The sequence below is a fragment of the Protopterus annectens genome, chromosome 8.part0, assembly GCF_019279795.1.
Source record: "Protopterus annectens isolate FY-2018-M chromosome 8.part0, PAN1.0, whole genome shotgun sequence".
Classification (NCBI taxonomy): Eukaryota; Metazoa; Chordata; order Ceratodontiformes; family Protopteridae; genus Protopterus; species Protopterus annectens.
Window position 1 is genome coordinate 861,255,219 of NC_056741.1, and position 27,744 is coordinate 861,282,962.

The 27,744-nt window shown below is 39.3% G+C and overlaps 1 protein-coding gene across 1 annotated transcript in view; it reads right to left on the reverse strand.

The window, feature by feature from the left end:
* Window positions 1–27,744, reverse strand: part of LOC122808355 (SLIT-ROBO Rho GTPase-activating protein 3-like) — an 881,720-nt gene that overhangs the window by 236,235 nt on the left and 617,741 nt on the right. Inside the window, exons 13-14 of the mRNA XM_044079321.1 lie at window positions 17,759–17,819; window positions 6,885–6,962 (exon numbers count right to left, since the gene is read on the reverse strand). Coding sequence (XP_043935256.1) covers window positions 6,885–6,962; window positions 17,759–17,819 — 139 coding nt within the window. The remainder of the gene's footprint in view (window positions 1–6,884; window positions 6,963–17,758; window positions 17,820–27,744) is intronic.

The window sequence follows — 27,744 nt, forward strand, 5'->3', positions numbered from 1 at the left end:
AAAATGCTTTGCTATACAAGGCTCATATCAGTTTGGGACACATATTCTGACAGCTCCATGTTGTTTCTCTTCATATAGTCTAGGGAGGTACATCTTAGGTCATTTGCACCCACATGGACTATGACTGAGTCATACTGGTACTTGTGGTCCAATGACCTGAGTGCTTAAGTAATGTGGCAGATACTGGCCCCTGCTAAGCAATTGACTGTGACTTTCTCTTTACTCAGCCTGGTGCGAGAGACATCAGTGTTTCTCACAATGCAGTCTCAATGACTAGAACGTTGGATTATGCGGTGGCTTGCCTTATGGTCTTAGAAATAGAGGCTCCATGAGATGTGGCTGTATGTGTTAATGTGGGTGCTGTTTTGAAATAGTGCATTCCCAGCTGCTGAGGGTATTTCTTATGCGTACTTTGTCTAGAAAGTCTTTGGGCCTTTAGGAAGGTTACTTTTAAGGGCCTCAGCATATGTAGGTCTATGTGTCTCCTTTGAATTGTGTGAGGGATGCAGAGTGTTTACTACTGACAACCTGTTTGACATTAGGAGTGTTTTTTTTTCTGAGAGCTTTGCCTCCAGTGACATTGTGTAAATATATTTCCCACATACTATATCAGTTTGTTTGAAATTTAACTGGTTGTCAGTACATATGAGGCAATTTGTACATTGCCTTTGGACGCCCTTATCCATGAAGCTGGTAAGGGAAATACTAGGAAATTTCACATCATGTACCAAACTTCACCACATTAAGTTCCTTTCCACTCCATCACATCAAACAAATATCAGAAAACTCTCAAATATTTATTCTTATGGCTGGCACCATGACTTATATGGATGAAGCCCTAACTACGGCCTAGGTGAGTTGGGTTCAGTTAGCAGGTTGGGCAACTCAGGCACTGTCAAGGATAGATGAGAATGCCCATCTCAGGGGGAAGGACATTTATCTAGGTGGCTTGTGTAGATCAGAGTGTGTAAAATACCTTTAAGAAGCTTTCCAGTCAGCAGGCACATGCATATAAGTACTGAGCATGTGCAAGCAAGAGTGCCATTTTGTAGTAAGCAGTCAAGGTGTAAACATGGATGTGTATACTAGTCAGTCAGTTAATTCATTTAAGTTTAATGTTCTTACTATCTGACCTGATGTGTTTGCACATAATAAAGCACTAAAATGAACACCCAAGACTCATCGTCTTATTCAGATATACAAGATGAGCAACATGGTGTCGGAAGTGGGATCCAGATTCAGAACCATGAGGGGGCACAGTTAAAGTTGGAGGAATAAACAGGAGTGGATCATCCCTACTGCTCAAATGACTTGCAAACAAGTCAGAAATGAAAGCCAGGTACTCAACGAATATAAAACAAAGCACTCAGAATGCTCAAAATTAATTTCTATTTAAACAAACTATCCGAAACTGTGGCATATTGATAAAAATATTTGAAATAATTACGAAAATGTTTGAAACAAAATCTGAATCGCATAAAATGTATGGAAAAGGGAAAATTACCTTTTTTTTCACTATGTGCTACTTTTTCACATTAACTAAAGCTATGCGAAATATCTGAAGTGTGCAAAGTGTTGGCAAGTGTGTGCAATATTACAGTACAGTTATTTCACAAAGTACAGCCATTTCAAAGAAATTTTACAGAGTACAGTCTTTCAAAGAGTTTACTGTACATTTGAATGTTATTACAAATACCTGGTGTGTGTGCATATTTGTACATAATTACAAGGCCATATTTGCATTGTGTTTACACATAATTTGCTGGCATGGCAGAAGAATTTTGCAGACCAAGTCCACTTGTGTTTGATAACAATATTGCAGAAAATTGGAAAGTGTTTGAGCAAGAGTACAATATTTTCATACAGGCTGCTTTTTCTGACAAAGATGCACATGCAAAGGCATTTATTCTGCTTAATTTAGCTGATTCAGAAGCCATTTAAAGAGAGTGTGTATTTGTGTATGCACCTGCTATGTATGCAGGGGAGGGGGAAACCACCATATAGTGGTACCAGCTGAAATGCGGTAGAATCCTGAGTGTTTAAAATGTAAATTTAGAGAAATGTGTAACCCCAAATTAATATTACAATGGAAAGACACTTATTTTACACAAGGGATCAAAAGCCCGGTGAAACTACTGCAGCATATATAACTGACTTGAGAAATAAGGCTAAAATGTGCAGATTTGGTGATCTGAGATGAGTTGATAAAAGACAGGCTTGTGTGTGGTATTAAAGATGATGCAGTGAGAAAGATTTTGCTTCGAGATGGTGATTTAACTTTGAATAAGACCATAGAGATTTGTCAGATATATGAGCTCACAGAAAAGCACACAAATATGCTTACAAATGAAAACAGCACTGGAAGACACTACAAGGGTGCTAATGTAGAAAATATGCAGCACGTGGTTAAAACATACACACCTAAGGGACGGGCAGCTTCAGTGAAACCCAGAGCCTTTCTAGCAAGTTCTAGAGCATGGTCTGTGAAGTACACATGCTCAGCGAAGCACCAGGTTGAGTCATCTAAATCAAAGAATGTGTCCCCACCTAGCCCCATAGTCAACTGCCACGATCATGGAGGTAATCATGAACCTAAAAGAGAAGAGTGCCACAAATGTGGAATAATTTCAAAATGTTTTGTAAATCAAAAGAGATTCATTATTTTATTAAAAAAGAGCATTCAAAGAGGCAAGTTTATCAGTTAGGAAACTGTGACCTTACTTTTTATGTTGATGGTGTGTCTGTGTTTGGTGAAATAGTCAATGCAGTAAATTTGTGGGCAAAGAATGAAGTATGTTGTACCGTTCGTATTAATGAATGGCCCATGGAGCTCAAAGTAGATACTGGTTCAAAGTGCAATGTTATGTCAGCAGAAATATTTGCTAAAGTAAAAGCTGGTGAGAAGATTGATTTGGCAAAGTGTAGGAAGCTTATGGTGCTTATGGTGAAGAAATTCAAACTGAAGGCTGAGTAGTCCTTTTACATTATTTTGCTGGGAACTGCTATGACTTGCAATTTTACGTAGTCAAGAGACATGTACAGTCATTATGAGGCCTTAGAGACAGTTTGAAAATGGAACTGTTTTCATTTCATAAGGAAGTCCACCATGTAAGCTTGAAGGATAACATCTCAAATTTCACACAGATTATTTTTTCTAACTATGCTGATCTTTTTGAAGACAAACTATGCAAACTCCCAGTTGTGTACTCCATAAAGCTAGACCCTGAAGTAAGCCCAGTTACCACAGCAGCACAGAAAGTTCCAGTAGCTATGCAGAACAGAGTTAAGGTTGAGCTAGACAGAATGATACAGCAAGGAGTAATTTGTCCAGTTGAAGAACTAACTGAATGGGTATCCTCCATGGTGGTAGCTCATACAAAAAGCTCAGATGATATTAGAATATGTATTGATCCAAGAGATTTGAAGCTCATCACCCAATGTGTACAGTCAAAGAAGTTGCTGCTCTTATGCCAAATGCCACTGTTTTTTCTGTCTTAGATGCAAAAAGTAAATTTTGGCAAATTTTACTTGATGAAAATCTTCATTGCTAACCACATTCAGTACACTAGTCAGAAGGTACAGATTTCCAAGCATGCCATTTGGGATACATTTTGCCAGTGAAGTCTTTCAGTAAACAATGGAGCAAATGTTTTCTGGTTATCCATGTGCTATTATAGTAATGATATTCTTGTAGGTGACAACGGTGAAGTCGAACATGACAGAAACCTCAAGAAAGTTCTAGAAAGAGCTTGCGAAGTCAATCTTATGCTGAATCCTCAGATATGTAAATTCAGGTTATGAGAAGTTACTTATGTTGGTCATTTGTTTACCAGTTCAGGCTTACGGACAGATCCTTCCAAGCAAACAACTATTCTTGAGATAACAGCTCCAAACAATGTCCAAGCCCTACAATGTTTTCTTTGTGTGATCAACTATTTTGGCAAGTTCATTCCAGATATGAGACAACTTTCATCACTGCTCAGAGACCTGGCATGCAAAGCTATATCTTGGTCCTGGTCAGAACAACACCACAGAGCATTTGATGTCCTGAAACAGAGAATTTCCAGTTCACCTACTTTAAGATACTATGATATTCACAAACCAGTAACTCTTTCCTGTGATGCTTCTAAGTTTGCGTTGGTGCAGTCATTCTTCAAGAGGGTAGACCAGTAGCCTATGCATTGAGAACTCCAACCCAAACCGAGATGCAGTATGCTCAGCTAGAGAAATAACTTTTAGCAATTGTGTTTGCATATTCGAAGTTCCATGATTATATTTATTTATTTTATTTATTATTTTTTTAAGTTTGATGACTGGGGAAGTCCACTGGGCCTAGAAGAGCCCGTTTTCAGTGGAGGCCCGGGGAGAAAAGCTCTAAGAGTTGCAAGTTACATTTACTTTTACAAAAGTCACAGACTATACAGTTCATTAAACAAATTTCAAATAATTTCAAGGTTAGTAACAAGTTTCAAATAAGTTCCATGTTATTTACAAATAGAGTTGTCACATTGCTACTAAAAGAAGACAATAATTCAATGCAGTCTTTTCAATATTTAACATAAAGTGAAGCATTAAAGTTATGGCACAATTGAAGGTTTAAAAGGTTTATGGCAGACCTATTCAAACTTAGACTGACCACCAACCTTTAGTCGGGATTTTGAGAAAGCCAATGCACACAGGTCCTGCTAGATTGCAATGCATGATGCTCAAATTGCAAAAGTACAATTTCAATCTTGTTTATACAAAAATCAAACTTCTTTATCTTGCTGATACTTTATCCAAATTGCGCAGAAAAGTCACTGAATAGCATTAAAATGAGAAACATGATTTTGAAGTCATGGAAGTGAGAAACATTTCTTCCACACACCTTGATGAGCCTAGAATTCATGCAGCTTCAGATCCAATTTTCCAGAAGCTTAACCATTTCCTCAGTCAAGGATGGCCTTCTAAGCAATCTTGTATACCAGTAGAAGTACAGTATTTTCCTTGCAGAGATGAGATTTTGATGGAAGATAATATCATCATGAAAGGTTCAAAAGTTATTGTTCCAAAATCCTTGTAACAAGAGTACATCTTGCATCGTGGCCACTCAGGAACTAATTCTACCAAAAGAAGGGCGAGAAGACTCGCATTTTAGCCTTGTATAGCAAAAGACATTGAGAGAGAACTTTCATCTTGTTCTTTTTGTAATAGTATTAAACCGCATCAACAAAAAGAACCACTTCAGTTAAGGCAGATTCCTGAACTATCTTGGTCAACAGTAGCCATAGATATCTTTGAGTGGAATGATTAGCATTACTTGGTATTAGCAGACTCTTATTCAAATTGGTTTGAGATTGACCTAATTCTTAATCTTACATCTAGTAATGTCATTACTAAGGTGAAGAGACATTTTTCTAGCAGTGTAGTCCGCACAAAGTCATTTCTGACAATGGTGCATAGTTTACAAGTGCAATTCAAAAGATTTGCTGAAATGTAGGACTTTGTTCATATTATGAGATTATGAGTAGTGCTGAATACCTGAAGTCAAATGGCTTGGTGCGTGCAGTTCAAAGTGCAAAATAGCTGTTACAGAAATCAAAATGAGCCAATACCAATGTGTTTCTAAATCTCCTGAATCTCAGAAACATTCCTCACAATAATCATCTTGATTCACATACCCAGAGACTTATGTCGAGACAAACCAGAACCACACTAACAATCAGTCGCAATCTGTTGGCTCCATATGCTAACAACAACAAAGCAGTGAAAGCTCAACTCCTGAAAAAGCGTTTGGCTGTAAAGGCCTATTATGATAAGACCAGCAAACTGCTCAACCCATTACAAGAAGGGGAGATAGGAGTGGGTTATAGACCTAGCAATGGACAGGAGCACTGAGATAGATGAAAAGAATGAAGCAGAAAAGGAACAAAAAAACATTATTAACATAGTGAATATTCTACAAGTGTGCATGTAGATAAAACATGTTGAATGATATGTCTCTAATGGACAGAGGTAACCTGTAAATGGTTCATCTCCCAGGCCATGCATACACTTATCAAGGGTATCAGAACTTGTCAGAGATTTGGGATACATGGCTAGGCTTAAAAAGGCCCCTGTGGTCATTAGCCTAGTAAATAGCAATGAACCTATGAACCTACGAACCTATATTCATAATGTACCTAATGTTGTACTTACATATTAAAATGCAGCTACTTGCATGTTAAAAAAGTATATATCTGCTGTTAACTCATGTTGAATATCTGTACTAATGTGTGTAATGCAGAGGACTTCCCCTAAAAAGGGCTCTGTCTAGTCACATTTTCTAGTAATCAAAAGTAAATAATTTTTTCTCCCTTTTTCCCATGTGCAATCACTTTAAAGCTGATCTCAAGTGCATTCAGGCACTAATACACACGCCTTTGGTAGAGGGTTATCCTGACCCAGTGTTCCCCCTGAAATGAGAAGCCTTCTTCCCTTCACTGGCCTAGTTTTAGGGTGATCCAGGTGCACATTTCTCCTGCTTTAAGTCTGGTTTCCAAAACACTACTCATAAACATATTCTGCAACTAGCTTTGACTCAGAATAAGTTTTGCGAAACATTATTCCACATCCACTGCATTATGTTGTTTTATACAAAACAGTTCTATTCATAAATAAAAGGAATTATGATCACACTCTCAGAATAATGAATTATAACATGGAGAGTTTGTCAAAAAATGAATGAATAACTAGAACTCTTTGGTACAGATTAAAATAATTGTAAATAACAAACACAATGATAATTTAAATAATAATGAGAATAAAGAAGTGAGCCTTTTAAAATAGTCTATTTTGGAGAGCTGTGTTAATGTTTGGCCTTTCCCAGCCCTCATCAATGTGCAGTTCTCTGATTTAATAGTTACCTCTCTCAAAAGCATTTCGAATGTCGTTGACTTCTACCTGTGAGCCAGGCACTCGGAAGATGCCTTCATGTTGCAACCCTTTAAAAGACAAAGGTCAAAGTTATTCATGGAGCATCACTGAGGAATTTGATAATAGTTCCATCCCAAACACCACATACTGTAAAACCAAATAGTTCAGTTGGTCTCTTAGTTCTACAAAATACTTACTCTGTTCAAGGAAAGTTAAATCCTGCTTAGCAAGAAAGACATGAATGTAATTTGGTGTTTAAAGCAAATAAAATAGTGCAACAAGTGAAGAAGTAGCGGTCCAGTTCACACTACTGCAAAAATGTGTGATCACACTGAAAGACGATGTACCAAGTAAAGAAAGTGCTGACTTACAGCTAGAAAAACTGATGCAGACATTTCCATAGAATATTTGGTATGTATGATACAACAAAAACATGATACAGCTGCAACGATGGTTTTAATATGCTTTTACACATTCTTAAAAATAAGTAGCTGCTTTAAATTAATGAAACTGTAACAGGCAGTGTTGTATGTTCGAAAGTAACTCAATAAAGCCTGCTAAATAAAACATTCATTTTTTATTGTATTGATAAAATCAATACATAGACAAGCAGAATAAAAAAATCAAGCTACAGTTTAAAAAAGGAAAAAGAAACACTTATTCACAATACCAGTTCTTTTAAAATCGGGATAGCTTCTGAATCAGTCATTGTTTAAACTGACTGTACACATTGGACTGGAAATATTCCAATGGTCTGTACATTGTACACCCAGTTTATACCAATATCAGGAATATATAATTTGATAGGCTCTGCCTTTAAAGCACACAGCTGGATTATGTTCTACTCCATGTGTACAATCTGCATTTTCTAAAGCAGCAGAAATCATCGCTCTGCATTACCAGACTTGAAGCTCTGCAGTTCACAAGATGTGGCTGTTTTTTTACTACACCCTGGCTAACAAAAAACATGTAACACATAGAATATTGTAATTATTCTCTGAAGTCACGGAAAATACAGGCTTTTTAAGCACTTCCTCAGTTCAGAAATGTGCTTAACAAGCTTTTGTTAAGCATCCCTCAGTGCTATTAAGCTTTAGACTTGTACTAGAGCATTAATAACAGTCAGCAGCCACCAGAGTAAAGCAGCAGGAAGCTGTTGAACATTTACTCAGAGTCTGGCGAAAAGGCCGAATAAACTATTAACAGCTTTGTGCCGCTCTTTAACAGTGGCCACTTCCTGTATGGTACAGGTAAGTATGATACAGTTTTCTAAGCCACTGCACATTTTTTTCTTCAGCTTTTGTAGTGCACAAGAGTATGTAAAGCTCTATGCACTACAAAGAATCATGACCAGGTCTCTCTGATCGTAACCCAGGTTGTTCTGTGTTCTAAACCAACATGGACGCCAAAGTTCACCTCTCAAGCTTCATGCTCAAGACATATGTCTTGACATCCATTTCTTGAACTCATAACAACCTGGTTATGATGAGTGCCACAGTAATAACCGTGCATGTTAAACAGGTGGTAAGTATCAAGTGCATTAAAGAATAGAAGCCACAATGTGTTTATCCTAGGTCACATAACAAAGATTCTGACAGTTGGTTCCTCAGAACACATCACTCCTGGTAATGGATTCTTCAGTTGTTTATTCTTTCTTGTGTTTTTTTATCAAATCTGTCATTATTCTTTAAAGCATAATAATTTAAACTGAGACTTGACTAGAGTCAGTCAACCACATACTGAAACAGAATTCATCAGTCTGTTGAAAAATGAATAAAACAAAACAGGAGAACCAGCCACGAAAGTCATTCAAGATGTAATGACAAACTCCAAATAAAACCAAAAGAATCTTTTATTGCAACAATACGGAAAAGATAACCGCTTTCACGTGGGACACCCCACGCTTCTTCAGATAACATTGTACAACATAAAGAGTCTTTAAATATAAGAATACGCGGGAAAAGACCTATTTTAGAAGCAATTAATCAATTAAAACAGAGTTAATGGTCAAGACTACTAAAAGATACAGTGTTAAATACACCTATCACTTAACACTGTATCTTTTACTGTATCTAATACTTAACACTGTATCTTTTAGTAGTCTTGACCATTAACTCTGTTTTAATTGATTAATTGCTTCTAAAATAGGTCTTTTCCTGCGTATTCTTATATTTAAAGACTCTTTATGTTGTACGACGTTATCTGAAGAAGCATGGGGTGTCCCACGCGAAAGCGCTTATCTTTTCCGTATTGTTGCAATAAAAGATTCTTTTGGTTTTATTTGGAGTTTGTCATTACATCTTGAACGACTTTCGTGGCTGGTTCTCCTGTTTTGTTTTATTCATCTGTGTTTTACGTTTGGCAGGAGAATCACTCAGTAGCGTAGTTGCAATTACATTTTTTCTGTTGAAAAATACAATACAAATGAATGCTGTTTGGAAAACTTGGATATCAAATATTACAGTACTTAAGTGCTTTTGGAGGGGGATAGTGCTTAATACGAAAAGTGAAAATGATTAAAATGTTTTCACCATTTATCCCAATATACAGTGTCTCTGAGATTTGTTTAATAAAGAAAGAATTTGGTTAACTGTAGGAAAAGCTCTTCTGAACTTTTGGCATTTTGACACTAGGTGTACAGAAATCAGAAACTTATTATCCCTCGCCTCATAGTAAGACACTGTCCGGTTCGATTCTCAGCTAGAGTGTCTTCTGCGTGGAGACATGCGTGAATGGGCATACCTTAGTTGAAGGTTGTGCGTCAGGCCTGGCAAGCCGGTACATAAAAAAAAAACTGCCAATCATTAGCGGACCGGTGTTCCGCTGTGGCAACCCCTAACCGGGAAAAGCCGAAAGACACAAAAAATTATCCCTCTATCAAAATAGCAAACTTTAAAGGTCACAGTGAATCCCAGAGGAGGGATATATATATATATATATATATATATATATATATATATATATATATATATAGGATTTATAGGTAGAGGTATATGTATATTTACACATCTCAATCATAAGAGGAATTATTTAATTGGCTTTTGAGCAAAAGTAATCAGAAAACATAATCCTTTATTGTATGTTAAAAGGTGCACATTGTAATGTGTTCAGCACACTTACAAAGTTGCCAGGCAAATAAGTAAATGTACTTATGACTTGAATACAAAGCTGGCAAATATATCAAGTTATTGCTAGGTTTAAGTAGAATTTTAGTTGTATGAGGTGTTTGCCATGTTATTGCTAGGTTTATGTTATATTGCAGTTGTTTGAAGCATATACTGTGTTGATGCTAGGTTTACATTATGTCTTAGTTGCATGAAGCTCACTTCCAACAGACGACATCAAGGTTAATACCATACCTGTGTTTCATAGGGTAAAACTAATGCAGGAAAAATGTAACTCTCATTGTGTAGTCACTGCATGATGTAATAATCTGTGCTAATTGTTTTATTTTTTCTGTCAGGGTAGCATTGAGGAAGAGGGAGCAAATGCCTGTACCTAATTCAAGCTAGTTATTGTCTCCTGAGGCCTGTAGTGAACCTTGCACCTATTAGGCACAATGCAGAGCTTGCCAAGTCCCACTGATGTGAACCTCAGGATTATTTATGTTAGCTCTGCTTGTTCCTATTGGATTTGTTTTTGGGTAAATGTTACATACCCATCCATCCAGATTAAAGAATAACTTTTCACTAAATGACTGCAATACATGTTTAGCCTCTTGTGTCATGATAGCTCTAGTGGGGCCATTAGCTAAATATATGCTGACGTGGAATACTAAAAACTGGAATAACAGTCGCATGATCAGCACTTGATTGTGCTACTTGTATTAACAGTAAGCAAAGGGCTGACAAGCCAGAGTCTGATTGCGTGCTGAGGTGTGTATTATATCTGGGCAACATTCAAAGCTTTAGGCCTTCTATGTAATTACTGATGCATGTTGCGAGGTGCATGATGCAGCCTTTCAGTGATGTCAGGTGTGTGGTCTGCATAGCAGCCTTAAGTTTATTTATTTAAATCTTTTAACTTGGGTACTGTTAAGTCTTGATAGTACTGTCTACTCACTGTTGTGAGGCAGTGCCATCAGGTAAGGAGGGGTACCTCAACATTACTGAGAGCCAATGTCACCAGGGAAGGAGGGGCACCTCAGCACTACTGAGAGCCAATGTCACCAGGGAAGGAGGGGCACCTCAACACTACTGAGAGCCAATGTCACCAGGGAAGGAGGGGCACCTCAGCACTACTGAGAGCCAATGTCACCAGGGAAGGAGGGGCACCTCAACACTACTGAGAGCCAATGTCACCAGGGAAGGAGGGGCACCTCAGCACTACTGAGAGCCAATGTCACTAGGAAAGGAGGGGCACCTCAGCACTCTTGCTGTGAGCCAGTGTCACCAAAGAAAGAGGAGCACATCAACAGTCCAGTGAGAAAGTGTCATTAGAGAAGAAGGGACACTACCACTGCTGCTATTAGCCAGTGTCACCAGGGAAGGAGGGGCACCTCCACACTACTGAGAGCCAATGTCACCAGGAAAGGAGGGGCACCTCAGCACTCTTGCTGTGAGCCAGTGTCACCAAAGAAAGAGGAGCACATCAGCAGTCCAGTGAGAAAGTGTCATTAGAGAAGAAGGGACACTTCACCACTGTTGCTATTAGCCAGTGTCACCAGGGATGGAGGAGCACCTTACCCCTGGTGTGAGTCAGGGTTACCAGAGATGGAGAAGCACCTCTCCACTGCTGAGAATCAGTGCTACTAGGGGAGAAGTACCTCATGACTGCTGTGAGTCAGTGTCACCAGATCTGGTGGAACACCTCATTGCTGCTTTGAATCAGTGTCACTAAGGGAGGAGCACCTCACCACTACTGTGAGCCAGTGTCACCAGTGGACCAGAAGCACCTCACTACTCCTGTCGGCCATTGTCACCAGAGAAAGAGAAGCACTTCATCACTGTGCCAGCTACAACAGGGAAAGAGGAGCTCTTCATCTCCAGGAGGAGTAGGTAGTGCCACCGGGGAGAGTAGGCAGTTTTTCCATGTTCAGAGACAGTCTAATATTGGTACACACAACTTGGCTGCTGTGAGCTAATGAGCATATTACGATCTCTTGTCAGACTATGTGTGGCAAATAAACCACAGAAACAATATCCTGGCAGTGATGTTCTATATTTATATCCTGAAAGACCCAGAAGGATCATGGCAGATTCCAGGAATGTTCTCATGTACTGAGTGGTCATCCATATTTTTGTATCAGTGACTTTCTTATGCATTACGTAATTTAAATCAGTTGTGGAGTTAACAAGATTAATTATTTGAGCCTGTGATTTCAAATCATGACAGCACAGGTATGTAGCTACATTTTATTTACATTAGTAAATCCTTCATACTTTTCACCTCAAGCTATGGCTGAATAGCTCTGTCTTTAATAAAGTGTGTTCAGAAGTCTACACAGGATGGGCAAAATCAAACATGTCCCAGAACAGCAACATATATCATCCTTTACCTTGTGATGGACATATAAGGCCAGAGATACAGCAGCATGTGTCCTAAAGTAATTTTGTGGAATTTTTTTTTCTGTACACTCTTTTTGGCCTACTAGATGATTCTATTAACCAGGGCCTATTTATGAGTGCTTCTGTGGATCCCTAGTGATAGCTGCATTGCTTACTGTATTTATTTCCTTGTTTCACTTGAAGGAAAGTTACTGTTTGTCGTTTTTGCATTTAAGTTACCTGGCACTTGCTCACTAAAGCAATTATATAAGTCAGCACCAAAAAAATTAAAAGCACTACGCCCTCACAAACTCCCCTTGAGTACCTTGTTCCCCATTGGCCCTTTTTTTCAATTATAAAGGAATTCCCAATACTATTTCTAGCATGTCCAAAGGTCAGTTGTCAAGCTCCTCTCTGGTCCAGCTGGTGAATCTGGGAATCTTGAGGCAATGTTACAACTGCCTCATGTACACAGACAACTCTCTCCTCCTCCCAACAAATTCCAACACATGTGAGAGATGCAACCATATAGCCAAACTGGACGCTAAGCTCTCTCAACTCAGTACTGGCGTAACCAGTCAGGAGGAGAAGGAAATCACACTCACTACAATTCCAGTCTCACATAGACCTACCACGACAGCAAACCAAACATATAAACACACAAAAACATACTCGGAGGCTCTAAATAAAAATCTGCCTAAGCAGCAGAGACCTCCAAAGCATTCACCCAAGCAACCGCTACCCCAAAGCAAAACACGTGCAACACATAGCTCACAAAGCCAGTGTACTGAACAGTCACAGCCCTTAAGGCTAAACAACACACCCGATTATCGTCAGGCACACTGACGTCCCACTCACCAGGCTGAACAAGGAGAAGGTCACGGTGAGCTGCCTGTTGGGCGCTAGGATCCGCCACATAACACAAACACTCAGGTCACTCCAAGGCAAGTACAAATATGACTCATTCATTGTCCATGCTGGTGTGAATGACCTGAGACGTACCTCCCTGTACTACATGAAAAGAGACATAGAGGAGCTCTCTGAGCATGTAGCCCAGGCTGGTATGACCCTGACCTTGAGTAGCATCTTACCCTCACCAAGAATGATGCCACAATATGAAGACAAGATGATCAATTTCAACAATTGGCTTAAGTATTGGTGTCATTCAAAGGGGATCCAATGCCTGTCTGCCTGGGATGACATGCTCGACAAGCCACGATGCTTCACTAGGGACGGCTTGCACCTGTCACCCATGGGCTTTCGGATATTGGCAAAGGCTCTTGCTACCTCCATAGTGCCTTTTTTAGGCAAGGCTCAAAAGACAAACCCACCTTCATAGGTATCACAAGGGATAAGAAACTAAGAGTAATGCTACTCAATGCCAGAAGTCTAAACCTCAAGATGCACGCACTCGAAACTCTCCTTAGCATGGAGAACATCGATATCTGTGCAGTAACAGAAACCTGGTTCAAGGCTCGAGAGCACCCCAGCACTACCAGGTTATACCTCATACCATGCTTTTGGCCCCAAAACTTGGACCGAACCACAAAGGGAGGGAGTATCAATATTCGTCAAAGATACCCACACCTCCAGGTTGGTGGCACAGCACGAAGCATCAGAGACTATCCATGTGCAACTAACAGTGGGTAAAACTGCCTTCCAGTTTATAGCCTGCTACAGACCACCCTCCCAAACCCAGGAACCCCACTCGGCCTTCCTGAGAACACTGGAAAATATGAAGGTCTCTCCAAACGCCATTATATTGGGTGACTTCAACTACCCAAACATAGACTGGGAGCATTACTCTAGCTCCAACACCCAAGCCCAAAGGTTCCTAGAATTTATAAACTCAAATGCTATGGAACAACTTGTTACCACTCCCACAAGAGGGGAAAACATACTGGACCTGATCATCACCAACATGGGGACTCTATGCACCAGACCAGAAGTGTATCCCTCACTGGTAAGATCAGACCATAAACTAATCTCACTGGATATTCACATCCCGACCACCACCCCCTGCCCAGAAAACCACAGTGAAAAACTTCTCTAAAGCAAATTTCACACTACTCAAAACCGAGGTGGAATCCTTCAAAGCCCCCGGGCCTGTGGAAAATACGGCCCAGACCGCAGAATCCTTTATAAATGCATTCTATGAACACCTTCAGGAATGCATGGATCATGCAATCCCAAATAAAACCAAGACCCAATCCTCCAAAGGCAGACGTCCTGTCTGGTGGACCCCAGCCATAAACAAATTATACAATAGAAGGAGGAAGCTACTACATGATAGAGCAAAATCCCAAAAAGGGAAGGCATCTCTGATCAGTATTAACAAAAAACTACGGGCACTCATAAAATCATCTAAGGCCAGCTTCAAGAGAAAAAATGCACAGGACACTAAGGATAATCACAAGGCTTTCTTTAGTTATGTTAGGAACCTGGGCGAGAATTCCCAGATATGCTCAGAATTAGTCCAAAATGACAAAAAATACACAGAACCCACAGACATTGCCAACATCCTAGCTGACAGGTTGAGCGCAACCCCCCCCCCTCCCCACCAAAAGGGCAAATATCTATCCCAGCAGAGTGCTGCCCCCCTGACATCTCAGATGCTCAGGTAAGAGCCGCCCTCTCCAAAGCAAAAAACACAGCATCAATGGGACCAGACGGTGTCCCGGGCTGCGTCCTACATGAACTCCAAGAAGAGCTAAACCCAAACATAAAACTACTGTTCAATCTCAGCCTTACTACAGGATATGTACCCAAAGAGTGGCGCACAGCAACAGTGGTCCCTCTCCACAAAGGTGGTGCCTCAACGGATCCAGGAAACTATTGCCCCATAAGCCTGACTAGCTTGGTCTGCAAAGCTATGGAAAGGATTATCATGGACCTCATAAATAAAGATATTGGGGACCTACAGACACTGGATCTTACTCAGTTCGGCTTTGTTAAGGGCAGATCCTGCCTCTTAAACCTGGTCGATTTCTTTGAAACAGTCACCAAGGCCATTGACGAGGGGAAGGTGGTCCACACAGCCTACCTGGACCTCGCAAAAGTCTTCGATACAATACCCCACTCGGGCATTATAGATAAGCTCACCAGCTTAAATATAAACCCCTATGTCACTAGATGGGTTGCAAACTGGCTCAAGGACAGAACCCACATGGTTAGAATTGCTGGAGCCATGTCAGACTCCAAACCAGTTACAAGTGGCGTCCCACAAGGCTCAGTCCTGGGACCTCTCTTGTTCGGTATATATTTCTCGGAGGTACAGGCCAACACGGAAGGACTGTGGCTGACCAAGTTCGCAGATGACTGCAAACTGGGTGCCATAATCGACTCTCCAGCCGACACAAGCATCCTCCAAAAGGGCCTCATAGAAACAGACAACTGGTGCCAGAGCCATGGCCTCAAGCTAAACGCCAAAAAGTGTATAGTCATCCCCTTTGGCAAAAACAAAGTGCCCACAAATTCCACATAGGTGGTAATCCATTAAGTACAGAAGAAGTAATTAGGGACCTGGGGACCCAAGTTGATAGCAATCTCTCATTTGACAACCACGTGGCCAAAGTGGTTAGAAAAACATTTTATATAGCCCACCTAATCATGAAGGGATTCACATCTAGATCAGGGGAAGTCATCGTGCCTCTTTAATCATCCCTCATCAGGCCCATAATTGAGTAGAATGCCCCTTTTGGGATGTACCTTACCAGACACCTGCAGCAACTGGAAAGACCCCAAAAGTACCTCACCAAGAGGATCAAAGGGCTCAAACAAATGCCATATGCTGCCCGGTTAAGGAAACTCCAGCCCTACTCAGTGGCATACCACCTGCTCAGAGGCGATCAGTGCCTGACGTATAAAGCCATGTCCAACCTGGAATTAATGGACATGCTGCACCTCAGAAAATCCAAATCCCATCGAGCTATGCGCTCGAGAGACTTGAACCTCAGCACTGAAATAAATAGGAGATGCTGGAGGGACAGATTCATAACCCAGAGGCTCCCTTCACTCTGGAATAAAATCCCAGTCCAGGTTAGGCAGAGTCCCTCATTGACTCTCTTCTAGAGGAATCTTGATGAGTGGATGGGAGATCGTAGGTTTACCCCGGGTATCACTTTTGTGTCACTGTTAGACAGAGGCACAGAATACTAACCTTGAAAAAGGGCATAGCAAAATTAATTTAAAATGGGTGGCGAAAGCCAAACACACTCTGGCTAGGCTTATAAATGCCCTAGGGGAGATAGCCTAGTATGAACCTATGAACCTATGAACCTATGACACTTCTAAGAAGTTGTCTTTAAACAGAATCCTTTCCTTAGGCCACACTTCATATATACAGAAATTTGAATATACAAAGAAAAAGAATCATTCATTCTCTGTTAAAGTTGTGATTTCTGTAATGTATGTATTTCAGATGTGGAACTCGTAATTAACGTGATGTGAATATCAATGTGCATGATAGCCAAGCTATCCCATAAACACTTGCATATAATGATTGAGACAGCAGAGTCCATATGCTCTGTCAATACACGTAAAAATAGAATATCTAGGATGCAGAAACACAATAATAAACTTAGTCAGGGGGGATGCAGTAGCAATGAGAAACAAGGAAGGGCTCCAGGCATAAATTACATCTGATGACCAATATTCAAGGAAACAATCTGAGACAGAAGTAAAAAGGTTGCTTGATTGCTGAGATGTACAGGAAGATGACATCACGACTAGAAAAAAAGACATTATTAAACAGGCATTTGGTAATGTCCTGTCTGGAATGGTGTGTGCAGTTTATGACAGATCTCCTTCATAAGTGCTACTTTAAGGTAGTGTAAAGAAAAGCAAAAGAAGTAGCAGATGATATGTATCGGGGCGGGGAGCAATAAAGAAAAATTTGAAAACAAAATTAACACATGTACTTCTGAAAAAAAAAAAACTAGGGAATGACAGAAATTGTTTAAAGTACATTATAGGATGCCACAGAGGCAAAGCAGCTAGTATACTTTAAATGAGATATATATTTCACAGAAAGAAAGTAGTTGATCACCATACCAGTGTCCCCGGAGTGGTACTAGTTCATAAACAGTACCATGAAATCAAGCATGTGCCAAAACACATCTTATGAGGGAGTGCAGATCAAAATAAAACAAGAAATAAATTGTCAGATATGTAAGCTCTGCAATTTTCCCAGTAGGCAGAGACATTGACAGACTAGGAATCCTAACAGTCCTTAACTACTGTCACATACAATACTTCTGCATAAGTTACAAAACAGTCTTTACTGCCTTTCTGAAATAATACTGGAACATACGAGTCAAGCACACATCAATGTTTTCTCAATATAAGAAAAATTAAGTGAAATACAGCAATACCCTTACCGTTCAGGTTAATGAACCGAATGCAGCTTTCTACTACAAGTGGAATGGTTTGCCCAGAACTCTGCAGTATTGAGAGGAAAATGCATGGTTAGGTAGTTCATCAAAACACCAACCGTGTCTATTTAGTTTATTATATTCTGACACAAAAAGCTAGCAAGCAATGAAGCAGAATGAATGCAAACAGAGTAGAGTACTCAGGTAGCAATAAGCACTAACGACATTCCAGAAAATGTATTAGGTAAAACAAGGCAGCATTTTAAGACAATTTAAAAGTGGCAGGAAAATTCAAACATGAAATTACTTTATAAATAAAAGAGTACTGATAAGGCTGGAAGCACTGGAATTTTATGGAGTCAGTATAAACGGATTAAAACACTTTGATGACAGCTAGACACTGAACATTAACCATAATAAAGAACGCAAAAGGAAAATAAACAAAAACATCTAAAACTGTTAAGGGTAGAAAGCAGCTAATGACCTTAAGGACAAGCCAATCTTTTTTTTAAAACAATACTTACAATAACATGGGATTAAAGGTAAAAAATCTGTGTTTGGAACTATATAGAATTCTGACATTTTGATTACAACATTAACAACAGTAAAAACTGTAATGACAAGAGTAAATGCTGAGCTAAATCTTACAAAAAGCATGCATTTATTTAAGCTTTAAAAGTGAAAAAGTAATCAAGCCTCAAGAAAACATGTTCATTGAACAAAATTATTAGCTCTGTAGTAAATCTGCAACATTTTACAAATGCCAATCCATTAACAGACATATCACAGAAGTTTTGAACTAAGCCAGATTCAGTGTAAAAGGGGTGCTCATGTGTTTGGCAAACATTCAATATATAACTTTTGTAATAAATAAACTATATATAAACTATAAATAAACTATAGATATAAACTATACCCTCCTAGATGAAGGTATAAATGCATTCCAAGCTCCACAACAAGCTGAAAGTGGTAACTATGCCAAAGCTTACACTAATGCCCTGTACAATCACTTGCATATGTGTATAAACTTGGCTATACCAGATAGAATCAAAGCCAAAGCCCCAAGTAAAATCAAGCTGCCATGGTGGACTTCCATCATCAACAAACTCTACAATAAACACAAAAAGTTGCTGTCCAGGAAAGCAAAAACAAGGACCCAACAATGGAAAAGCACCCTCCTCAGCCTTAATAGGCAAATAAGACTTGTCAAATCCTCCAACACCTCCTTTGAGAGAAACCTAGCAAGTACTGCCAAGGATGACCATAAGGCCTTTTACAGCTACATATGTAACCTAAAGGGTAGGATCCAAGCATGTGCAGAATTTGTGGTCAACGGTATCACACACACTGACCTCCAGAGATAGTGAACCTGCTAGTGAATAGGTTTGGTAAAAATTTCACTCCCTTATTCCTTCCTAACTTACAACAAACCTTCCCCCTAACTTCCCCCTACCTTACATGTCTGAAGAACAGGTCCTCCAAGCCCTGTCCAAGGCAAAGAACAAGCCTCTATGTGACCAGATGGCATCCCAGACTGTCAGTGTATTAGCATTACCATTAAGTGCCCTTTTCAGTCATAGCCTTACCACAGGCTTTGTTCCTGCAGAATGCAGAAAAGCTAGTTATTTCCCTCTACAAAGGTGGCCTAGCAACAGATAAAGGGAATTACAGACCCATAAGCCTGACCAGCGTCATCTGTAAGACCATGGAATGTATCATTATGGACCTCATAAGTAAAGACATAGGTGACCTCCAAACCCTGGATCCTACCCAGTTTGGTTTCATGAAGGGCAGACCCTGCTCATTAAATCTGGTGGATTGCTTTGAAAGTGTGACCAGGGCCATTGATGGGGGAAAATCTGTGCACACAGCATACCTTGACAAAAGGCTTTCAACATAATCCCACATTCAGGCATTACCAAAAACACTTAGCAAACTGAATGTAAACCCCTTCATTGTAAGATGGGTTGCCAGTTGCCTCACACAGTATCAAAGTGGGTGACTCTATATCAGACAACAGACCTGTTACCAGGGGGTGCCACAGGGGGTCACTGTTTGACCCCCTACTGTTTAGTATACACTGATCAGAAGTTCAGGTCAAAACTAAAGGGTTGTGCCTGACCAAGTTTGCAGACAACTGCAAACTAGGTGCAATCATCGAATCCCCAAATTATGTCAGTATACTCCAGGAGGGTCACACACAGACCACCGACTGGTGTACTAGTCATAGTCTTAAACTGAATGCAAAGAAATGCATCATCATTTCCTTTGGCACAAACAATGTCCCTTCACACTATCAAATCAACAACAATATCCTAAGTACCCACAAAGTGGTAAGGGACCTGGAATCACAGGTTGACAGAGACCTTAACTTCAACCACCACGTGTATACCATTGTGAGGAAATCTGTCAATGCAGCTCGCTTGATTAGTAAAGGCATTGTCTCAAGAGCAAAAGAAGTCATAACCTGCCTATACTCGGCACTTATCCGGCACATAATTGAGTAAAACACCCCATTCGGTATGTACATTACTAAGCACCTGCAGCAATTAGAGAGACTTCAGAGGTTACTAACAAAGAAGATCAAGGACCTTAAGCATGTGCCTTACATGGACCAACTAAAGTCCTTGTAACTGTACTCAGTATCGTATATACTTCTTAGGCGAGACTTATGCCTTGCCTACAGAGCAAGAACCAAACCCAGTGAACTTACTGCATATCTGTAAATCAAATGGGTCTAGGGCTACCTGTTCCAGAGTCTTAAATATGGTATTTGACTTAAATAGAACATGTTGGAGGGACAGATGTGTTTCCCAGTGACTGCCATGTCTTTGCAACAGGCTTCATGTGAAACAGAACAGCTATATGACACTGTTCAAGAGGAACCTGGACGAGTGGATAGGACACCATAAATTCTTACCAGGGATAGTGCCCACAACCCTCCTGGACATGGGCACTCATCACTAAATTCAATCTTGGGTATTGACTAGTACTTCTACAGTATTACATTGGGTTGAAACAGCTAGGCTTAAAATGGCCTCTGGGTCAATAGTCTAGTAATCTCCTATGATTCTATGATTTATGTGATAACTAAAAGGCAGGAAGTGTCATGGTAATTTCACTGACATTCAGTACTTTTCTTCACAGAAATCACCTGCATGCAAAACTAAGGAAATTACTCAACTGACTCATTAGTTTTTCCAAGAAAGAGAACAAAGGATATTTACTGAATTATAATTGCCCTAATGTGGAAATATACAAGTAGTCAAGTCCTTTATGGCCTGTTGCTGACAATGTGGCAGGTCATTAATTAGGAATAGGTACCATACAGAAATGTAATAACCCCCAATCATATTTTTCAGCCTGCAGACACTGAAAATAGGAATAAAATCCCCTGAAAAGCAGACACATCCAGACACAAATCTGGACATCTGATTAGTATAAAACTTGAATAACAAATAACACATGATGCTTCCCGTAGGAATGTGGGATGCTACTCAGAAACACGTTTAAAAACAGAGAGAGACAAAAATGATGGAAAAACATAAGTTCATTATCAAAGAGGCAGTTCACAATTTGTGGACTTTAATAATCTGTATTGCAAAATTCTACCACAGAGTTCAGTTATTTTTGCTTCTGAAAAAAGGAGCGTGTCATCTTTCTTTAAATTACTGGTGCCACAAGTATGTTGGTTGTGTAGTCAGTTTTCTCTGTAGTAGACAGCTTCAAAAATTATGTGTGGTGAGGGGGATTCAGAGAATTGTGGGAAGGGGTAAATTAAGCCTACAAATAGGGACATGCCTCTAAAAATAGGTACGTCAAGTGCAGAGGTTAATCAGGCCTGAAAACAGGTACGTTCCTCCAAAATAAGGAGAGTTGAGAGGTGTGGTCCCCAATTAATTATTCTCATTTTTAAATTAATATTACTACAGAAACAGGGAGAAAGAGAAAGAAAATGTAAATGGAAGGTCAAGATAGGGTCACACTTAGCTAGAGGGGCAAAGCCCCCATCCCAGCATTTCAGCAACACTCTGATTTTTATAAGTGTAAATTTAGATGCGTTTCCACTTTCTGAATTTCCAGCAAAGTTCTTGTTCTATCAGAGTGAGTTTCAGCACTCCAGCACTACTATATTATAGTCTGGTTAATCCCATTTCAGTGGACTGTACTAGAGTTCATATTAAATATGTTATGTTGAAACACGACCAGATTATTACAGTGAAATTAACCCCAAATGTTACATGGATTACCCATACATCTGAAATTAACCCCAAATGTTACATGGATTACCCATACATCTGAAATTAATCCCAGATGTTACATGGCTTACCCATACATCTGAAATTAACCTCAAATGTTACATGGATTACCCATACATCTGAAATTAACCCCAAATGTTACATGGATTACCCATACATCTGAAATTAATCCCAGATGTTACATGGATTACCCATACATCTGAAATTAACCTCAAATGTTACATGGATTACCCATACATCTGAAATTAACCCCAGATGTTACATGGGTTACCCATACATCTCACCAGAAGTAATTCTCATGAATGTAAAGCAAGTATACTCAAGAAAATTAACTAGACAGTAGAATGAGTGTGATGGAAACTGGTTACTCCTTGGCCTACATAATATACTAACCCCCCTACATAGTAGAAAAAAACAAGAGTTTTGTTGCCTACAACTTTATTTTCCTTTGCAACTCTACTCCCCATATAACTGCTCTATGCCTGCCCAGACATTTATGAAATTGTCTACCATATCTGACCCCACAATATCCACAGGACGTTAATTCCAAGCATCAGTTTCCTAGATGTGTGCACTTTTCTTTTCAACCAGGTAACCATGTCTGCAGAGTAAAGAAGATTTGAGCTGTGAACTCTCACAGTACACTAGGCTAAATGATTTGAGAACTCAAAGCAGAAAATTACTGACATATTACTATTTTGAAAACTAAAACACGTATGAGTGTGTGGTGTGATTATCTGCTTTTTGCATATAATGGCAGCCCATCCAGAAAAGTATGGGTGGTAACTTAGCCCTGTTACATTTCTTCCTGAATCTCACTCCATACTCTGGTTTTTAAAATGCAAATAAATGGAAAAGAATTCCAACCCCAGTGCAGTCCTCACCCTAAAAACATAGCTCTGTGTTGAGTTTACTTAAGATTAATTCATGAATTAACATTTAAGGAATAATATAAAGTAAGCAAAAGCATACACAGTAGTAATGTGTTTGTTGGTTATATGATGCAGAGTGATAAAGTCCTGAATGTGGCCCAACTGAACTGGGCTTGATTAGTAGACTGGGAGATGGAAAGGCAGGCCAGGGAAGCATGCCAATAAATGCACAAGTTGGCATATTTCTCCCAGTAAGTTAGAAATGGATAAATTCCTCCAGAGCAGCAGATTGTAGAAGGCCATATCTATAAAGATTATGAGTTCATCAGCCACAGCATGCCTGGCATTTTAGCTGAGTGCCACAAGTATGTGGAAGCACACAGCCATGATGGAATTCAGCATGCTGGACACTACACTACACTTGTCAGCTGAAAAGGATTAAAATATAGAAAGCTGTAAAAAATCATAAAACCTTATACAGGATGATACATGCAATCTCTCACCTCCACCCCCAATATTATGCCATATTTTCAGAAGTGGAGGAAAAAACAGGCCTAATGGCGACTCAAACACTTCCTCCCAATGTCATGCAAAATTCTGAGAATTGCAGAAACAAGACCCAAATGAGAAGAAAGCTCAGTGATTGTAAATGGAAAGTGAGGCCAAAAATAAAAGCAATAATTTTCATCTTTAATTATTAAATGTTAAAGAAAACCTACACCATTTAATGCCTTCTGAATATTACGACTACAGAAACTCTGAAAAATAAAAGCAGTAGTCACTAAAACAAGTCAAAAGAATGGTGTAATAGTAATCTGCAAAAGCAGAAACAGAATTTAAGAATTCCAATTTTACATAACAAATGTAAATGGGTTTCACTAATTATGACTTATTTTTGCAACTTAGCCAACAAACAATTAAAATTATGCTTTATGACAAATGAAGTGACCACTGATACCATATATTCTTTTTGGTCCAAAAATATGCATTCATAAATGTATCTGATGGGGGAAATGCTGCATTTGAAAGTTCCTGCAGTTCTGTTAGTTTATGCAAGAATGTTGTTGCTGACTTTTTTAAGGTAAAGTTTATGTTGCCTTTTCTCTTGTAAAAGAGCGGACTATCACTGATGGTCGTAATGATGTCCTCACCACTGACCAAAATAATCAAGTTGCTGGAAATCACAGACTTAATGGTATTAAGTAAGAAGAGTAAATCCCAGAATGTTAGAGCTCTAGTCACTGAGATAAACAATAACTCAGGGGCTTAATAAAATCCACCAAAGCCAATTTTGAGGCTAACATAGCTACCCCAAGCCAAAGACAATCACAATGCATTTTTAGTAATGTTTGTAATTTCAAAAGCGCAATGCAGAAATGCACTGAGCTGATTGTGAACAATGTTACCTACAATGAGGCTGAAGATACAGAAAACCTACTGACCTATAAATTTAGCTCAGACTTTACTCCTCCTCCTGTCCCTCATGATATATCTGAAACTGGATTGCGTCCAGCTATCACACTATATCAAGTCCTGAAAGTTCTATCAAAAGTTAAATTACTGCATTGATGGGTCCTGACAATATCCATAATGCATCTTAAATATCATGAAGCATGATTTAGCTACATCCCTAACAATACTGTTTAATCTCAGCCTCCATACAGGTTTTATATCAAGCAAATGGAGAACAGCTACAGTCATTCCCCTGCATAAGGGAACACCTTCCACAGACCCAGGCAATTACAGACTCATAAGTCTGACCAGCCTCATATGGAAAGCTATGGAAAGGCTTATCATGGAATGCTTACTCAACCTGGTGGATTTTTTGCAAAGATCACCAAAGCAACGGATGAAGGGAAAATGGTATACCATATACTTTCACCTTGCCAAAGCTTTTGATGCAGTTCCCCACTTGGTAATGGTAGAAAAGCTAAATAAACTGTGAATAAACTCCTATATTACCTACTGGATTGCTAACTTGCAAACCTCATAGGATGCAGGAAATCAAAATAAGGGAAGTTACCTACACCAAGAGACCAGTTACCAGGGGAATACCCCAGGGTTATGAGCTGGGACTGTTTCTGTTTAGCATTTACTTTTCTGAAGTATAGGCCAATAGCAATGGGCAGTGACTGGCTAAGTTTGCAGACAGCTGCAAGCTAGGAATGGTCACTGAATCCCCAAAATGGCTTAGTCATCCTGCAGGAAGGTTTGTGCCAAACAAATCACTGGTGCCAAAATCATGGACTGAAAGTAAATGCGAAAAAATTCATTACTGTATCCTTGAGAAGTCATCTACCCCAGGGAACTAACACATTGAGAAGACACTCGTAAGAGCTGACCCAGTTGTTGGGGATTTGGGAACTTGTGTGGACAGTCACCTAACTTCTTTTGGCCAGCATGTGTCCATTGTTATAAAAAGTCCTTTTATATTACACAGCTTATAAACAAAGAGATTGTGTCTGCATTTACAAATGTCATTGACGCCCTTTACTCAGCCCTCATTAGGCCAGTCATTGAGTATAATGCCCTGTTTGGCAGGTATCTGTCCAGAGACAAGCAACAACTGGGATGCCCACAGAGATACTTTACTAAAAGGATACAAGGCCTAAACAATGTGTCCTACATAAACTGACTTAAAGCCCTGTCACTGTACTCTGTACCCCATAGACTGCTTAGAGGTGACCTGTGTCTGGCATACAAGGCATTCTCTCACCAAATACTGATAGATTTACTGTACATCATCAAGTCAAATGGCATCAAAAATGCTCAGTTGAGGGATTCAACTTTCTTCTGCAACATCAACAGAGTGGTTTGGAGGGAAAAGGATATCTCACAGAGGGCAGTGCTGCTCTGGAACAGAACCCTATCCACATAAAGTAAAGTTTATCTCTGTCCATATTCAGGTGCAACTTGGCTCTATGGATTGGAAACAGAAAATTTACTGTAGGACTGCCCCCTGAACTACAAATGGAGAGAGGCAGCTCCTAAATATTTTATCCTATGCATGGGCTCCCTCAAATAATCCATGGCATGATAGCACTTATTCTCATTAGGGTAATATATAATTATCAACCATAGGATGAGTGAGGCCAGTCCCCAGTCAAACGGGATATGTTAATATGAGCACAAAAGGGGAACTTGGCTAGACTTGAAATGGTCCACAAATGCAGCTAGCCTAGTAATTACCTATGACCCTATTAGAATCAATCAAAAAATCTGTTATTAAAGTGCAATTAAAATCTGGCTCACAAGTGTTCATAATACTTGCTAAACTAGCATCTTCATACCAGATCATAATATATACATCCTACCTTTTACAAACTGCTCCAGGAATATTAGTTATGTTAACTGTATTTTATGTCCTTAAACAAAATATGTCAATCAAGTTATCAGTTTTTTTGCTTGAGCAGATTGTCATCTATTGTCAAATCTAGAAATTATGATAATCTGACTCTACATTATATTTGTTCTCATAGTTAAAGGGTGCTGACTCTTCTAATGTAAGAATTAGTATATGCAGGCTTCCTGTGTATACTGGGTTCAGATACGCATAACTGATTGTTGACCTTAACAGTAGTACCTAAAATGTAAAATAAAACAAAAACGTACCAGACCAACACAGCTAGACAAAAAGAAATTTATTCTAAAAAAGTAAGCGCTTTCACGGTAATCCAAATCGCTTCATCAGACTCACTCTACAAAATGCAAGCTCTGCTTAAATGTTAAGACACAGTGAATACAATCAATTAAAAAACAATCCGGTACTTTTTTGTTTTATTTTATCTAAGTTTGTATGAGCACTGGTCCTTTATCGGTGTCCCGTTTTATTTTTTTTTGTTGAGTACCTAAAATGTACTCTCTTCTTTGAATAAAAATGTGAACATTTCAAATGGGAGGTTCTAGAAATCAATACATGAAACAATTCTAACAGCTCCTGCTCCTTGCCAGACCAAATATAACAAAAAAGTCACCAATAATTTGAATAATGACATGATAATCAATACTGACTTCTCCTATTGTGTTTAACCAGACTGGCAAACATTGAACCTAAAATTGTATCTATTGCAGCACTCATACGTTGCAGAAAATAAATATACATCAACAAAATCAATTTTAAAGAGGAGATGAGCTAACACGCACATGAAAGATGAATGTCATCATTGTTAAACTGTACAGCTTCAACCATTCAACCCAATACAATCCTTATGGGAGGATATCAACTACCCCCCTCTATAGATTGGGAATCCTATACCACTTCCAATGCACAACCCAATGATTCCTAAACTTTGTTAATACCAGCATCCTGGAATTGGTCCATTCTCCTACCAGGGGTACAAACATCACTGACCTTGTACTTACAAACACAGGGGAGTGATGTTCCCAACCCAATGTAATGTAATCATCAGATATGACCATAAGCAGTATTGTTTGAAATAAAAATTAAATCCAAGGACCCAGTGAAACCAAAAACCTTTAGGAACTATTCCAAAGCTAACCTTTTTCTACTAAGCAGCACCTTGGCTAAATTCCAAGCACCCCAAACACAGTAAACACCATAACATATGCTGAGCTCTTTACAAAATCCCTGTACAGCCATATGACAAACTCAAAAGACAAGCCAATCTGGTAGAATCACAATGTCAATTGATTATACAACAAGAGAAAAAAATCTTGGCCAAGCATAGAATGAATAAAGCCTAACATAGTAAAAGCCCTCTGATCAATCTAAACAGGCATCTAAGAGGGTTAATTAATACTTCAAAGGCTTAATTTGAAGAAAAAAAATGTTTTTCAGGAAAGAACTACAAAGCTTTCTACGGCTATGTCTGTAACTTCAAGGGAAGTAAGCAACAATGTG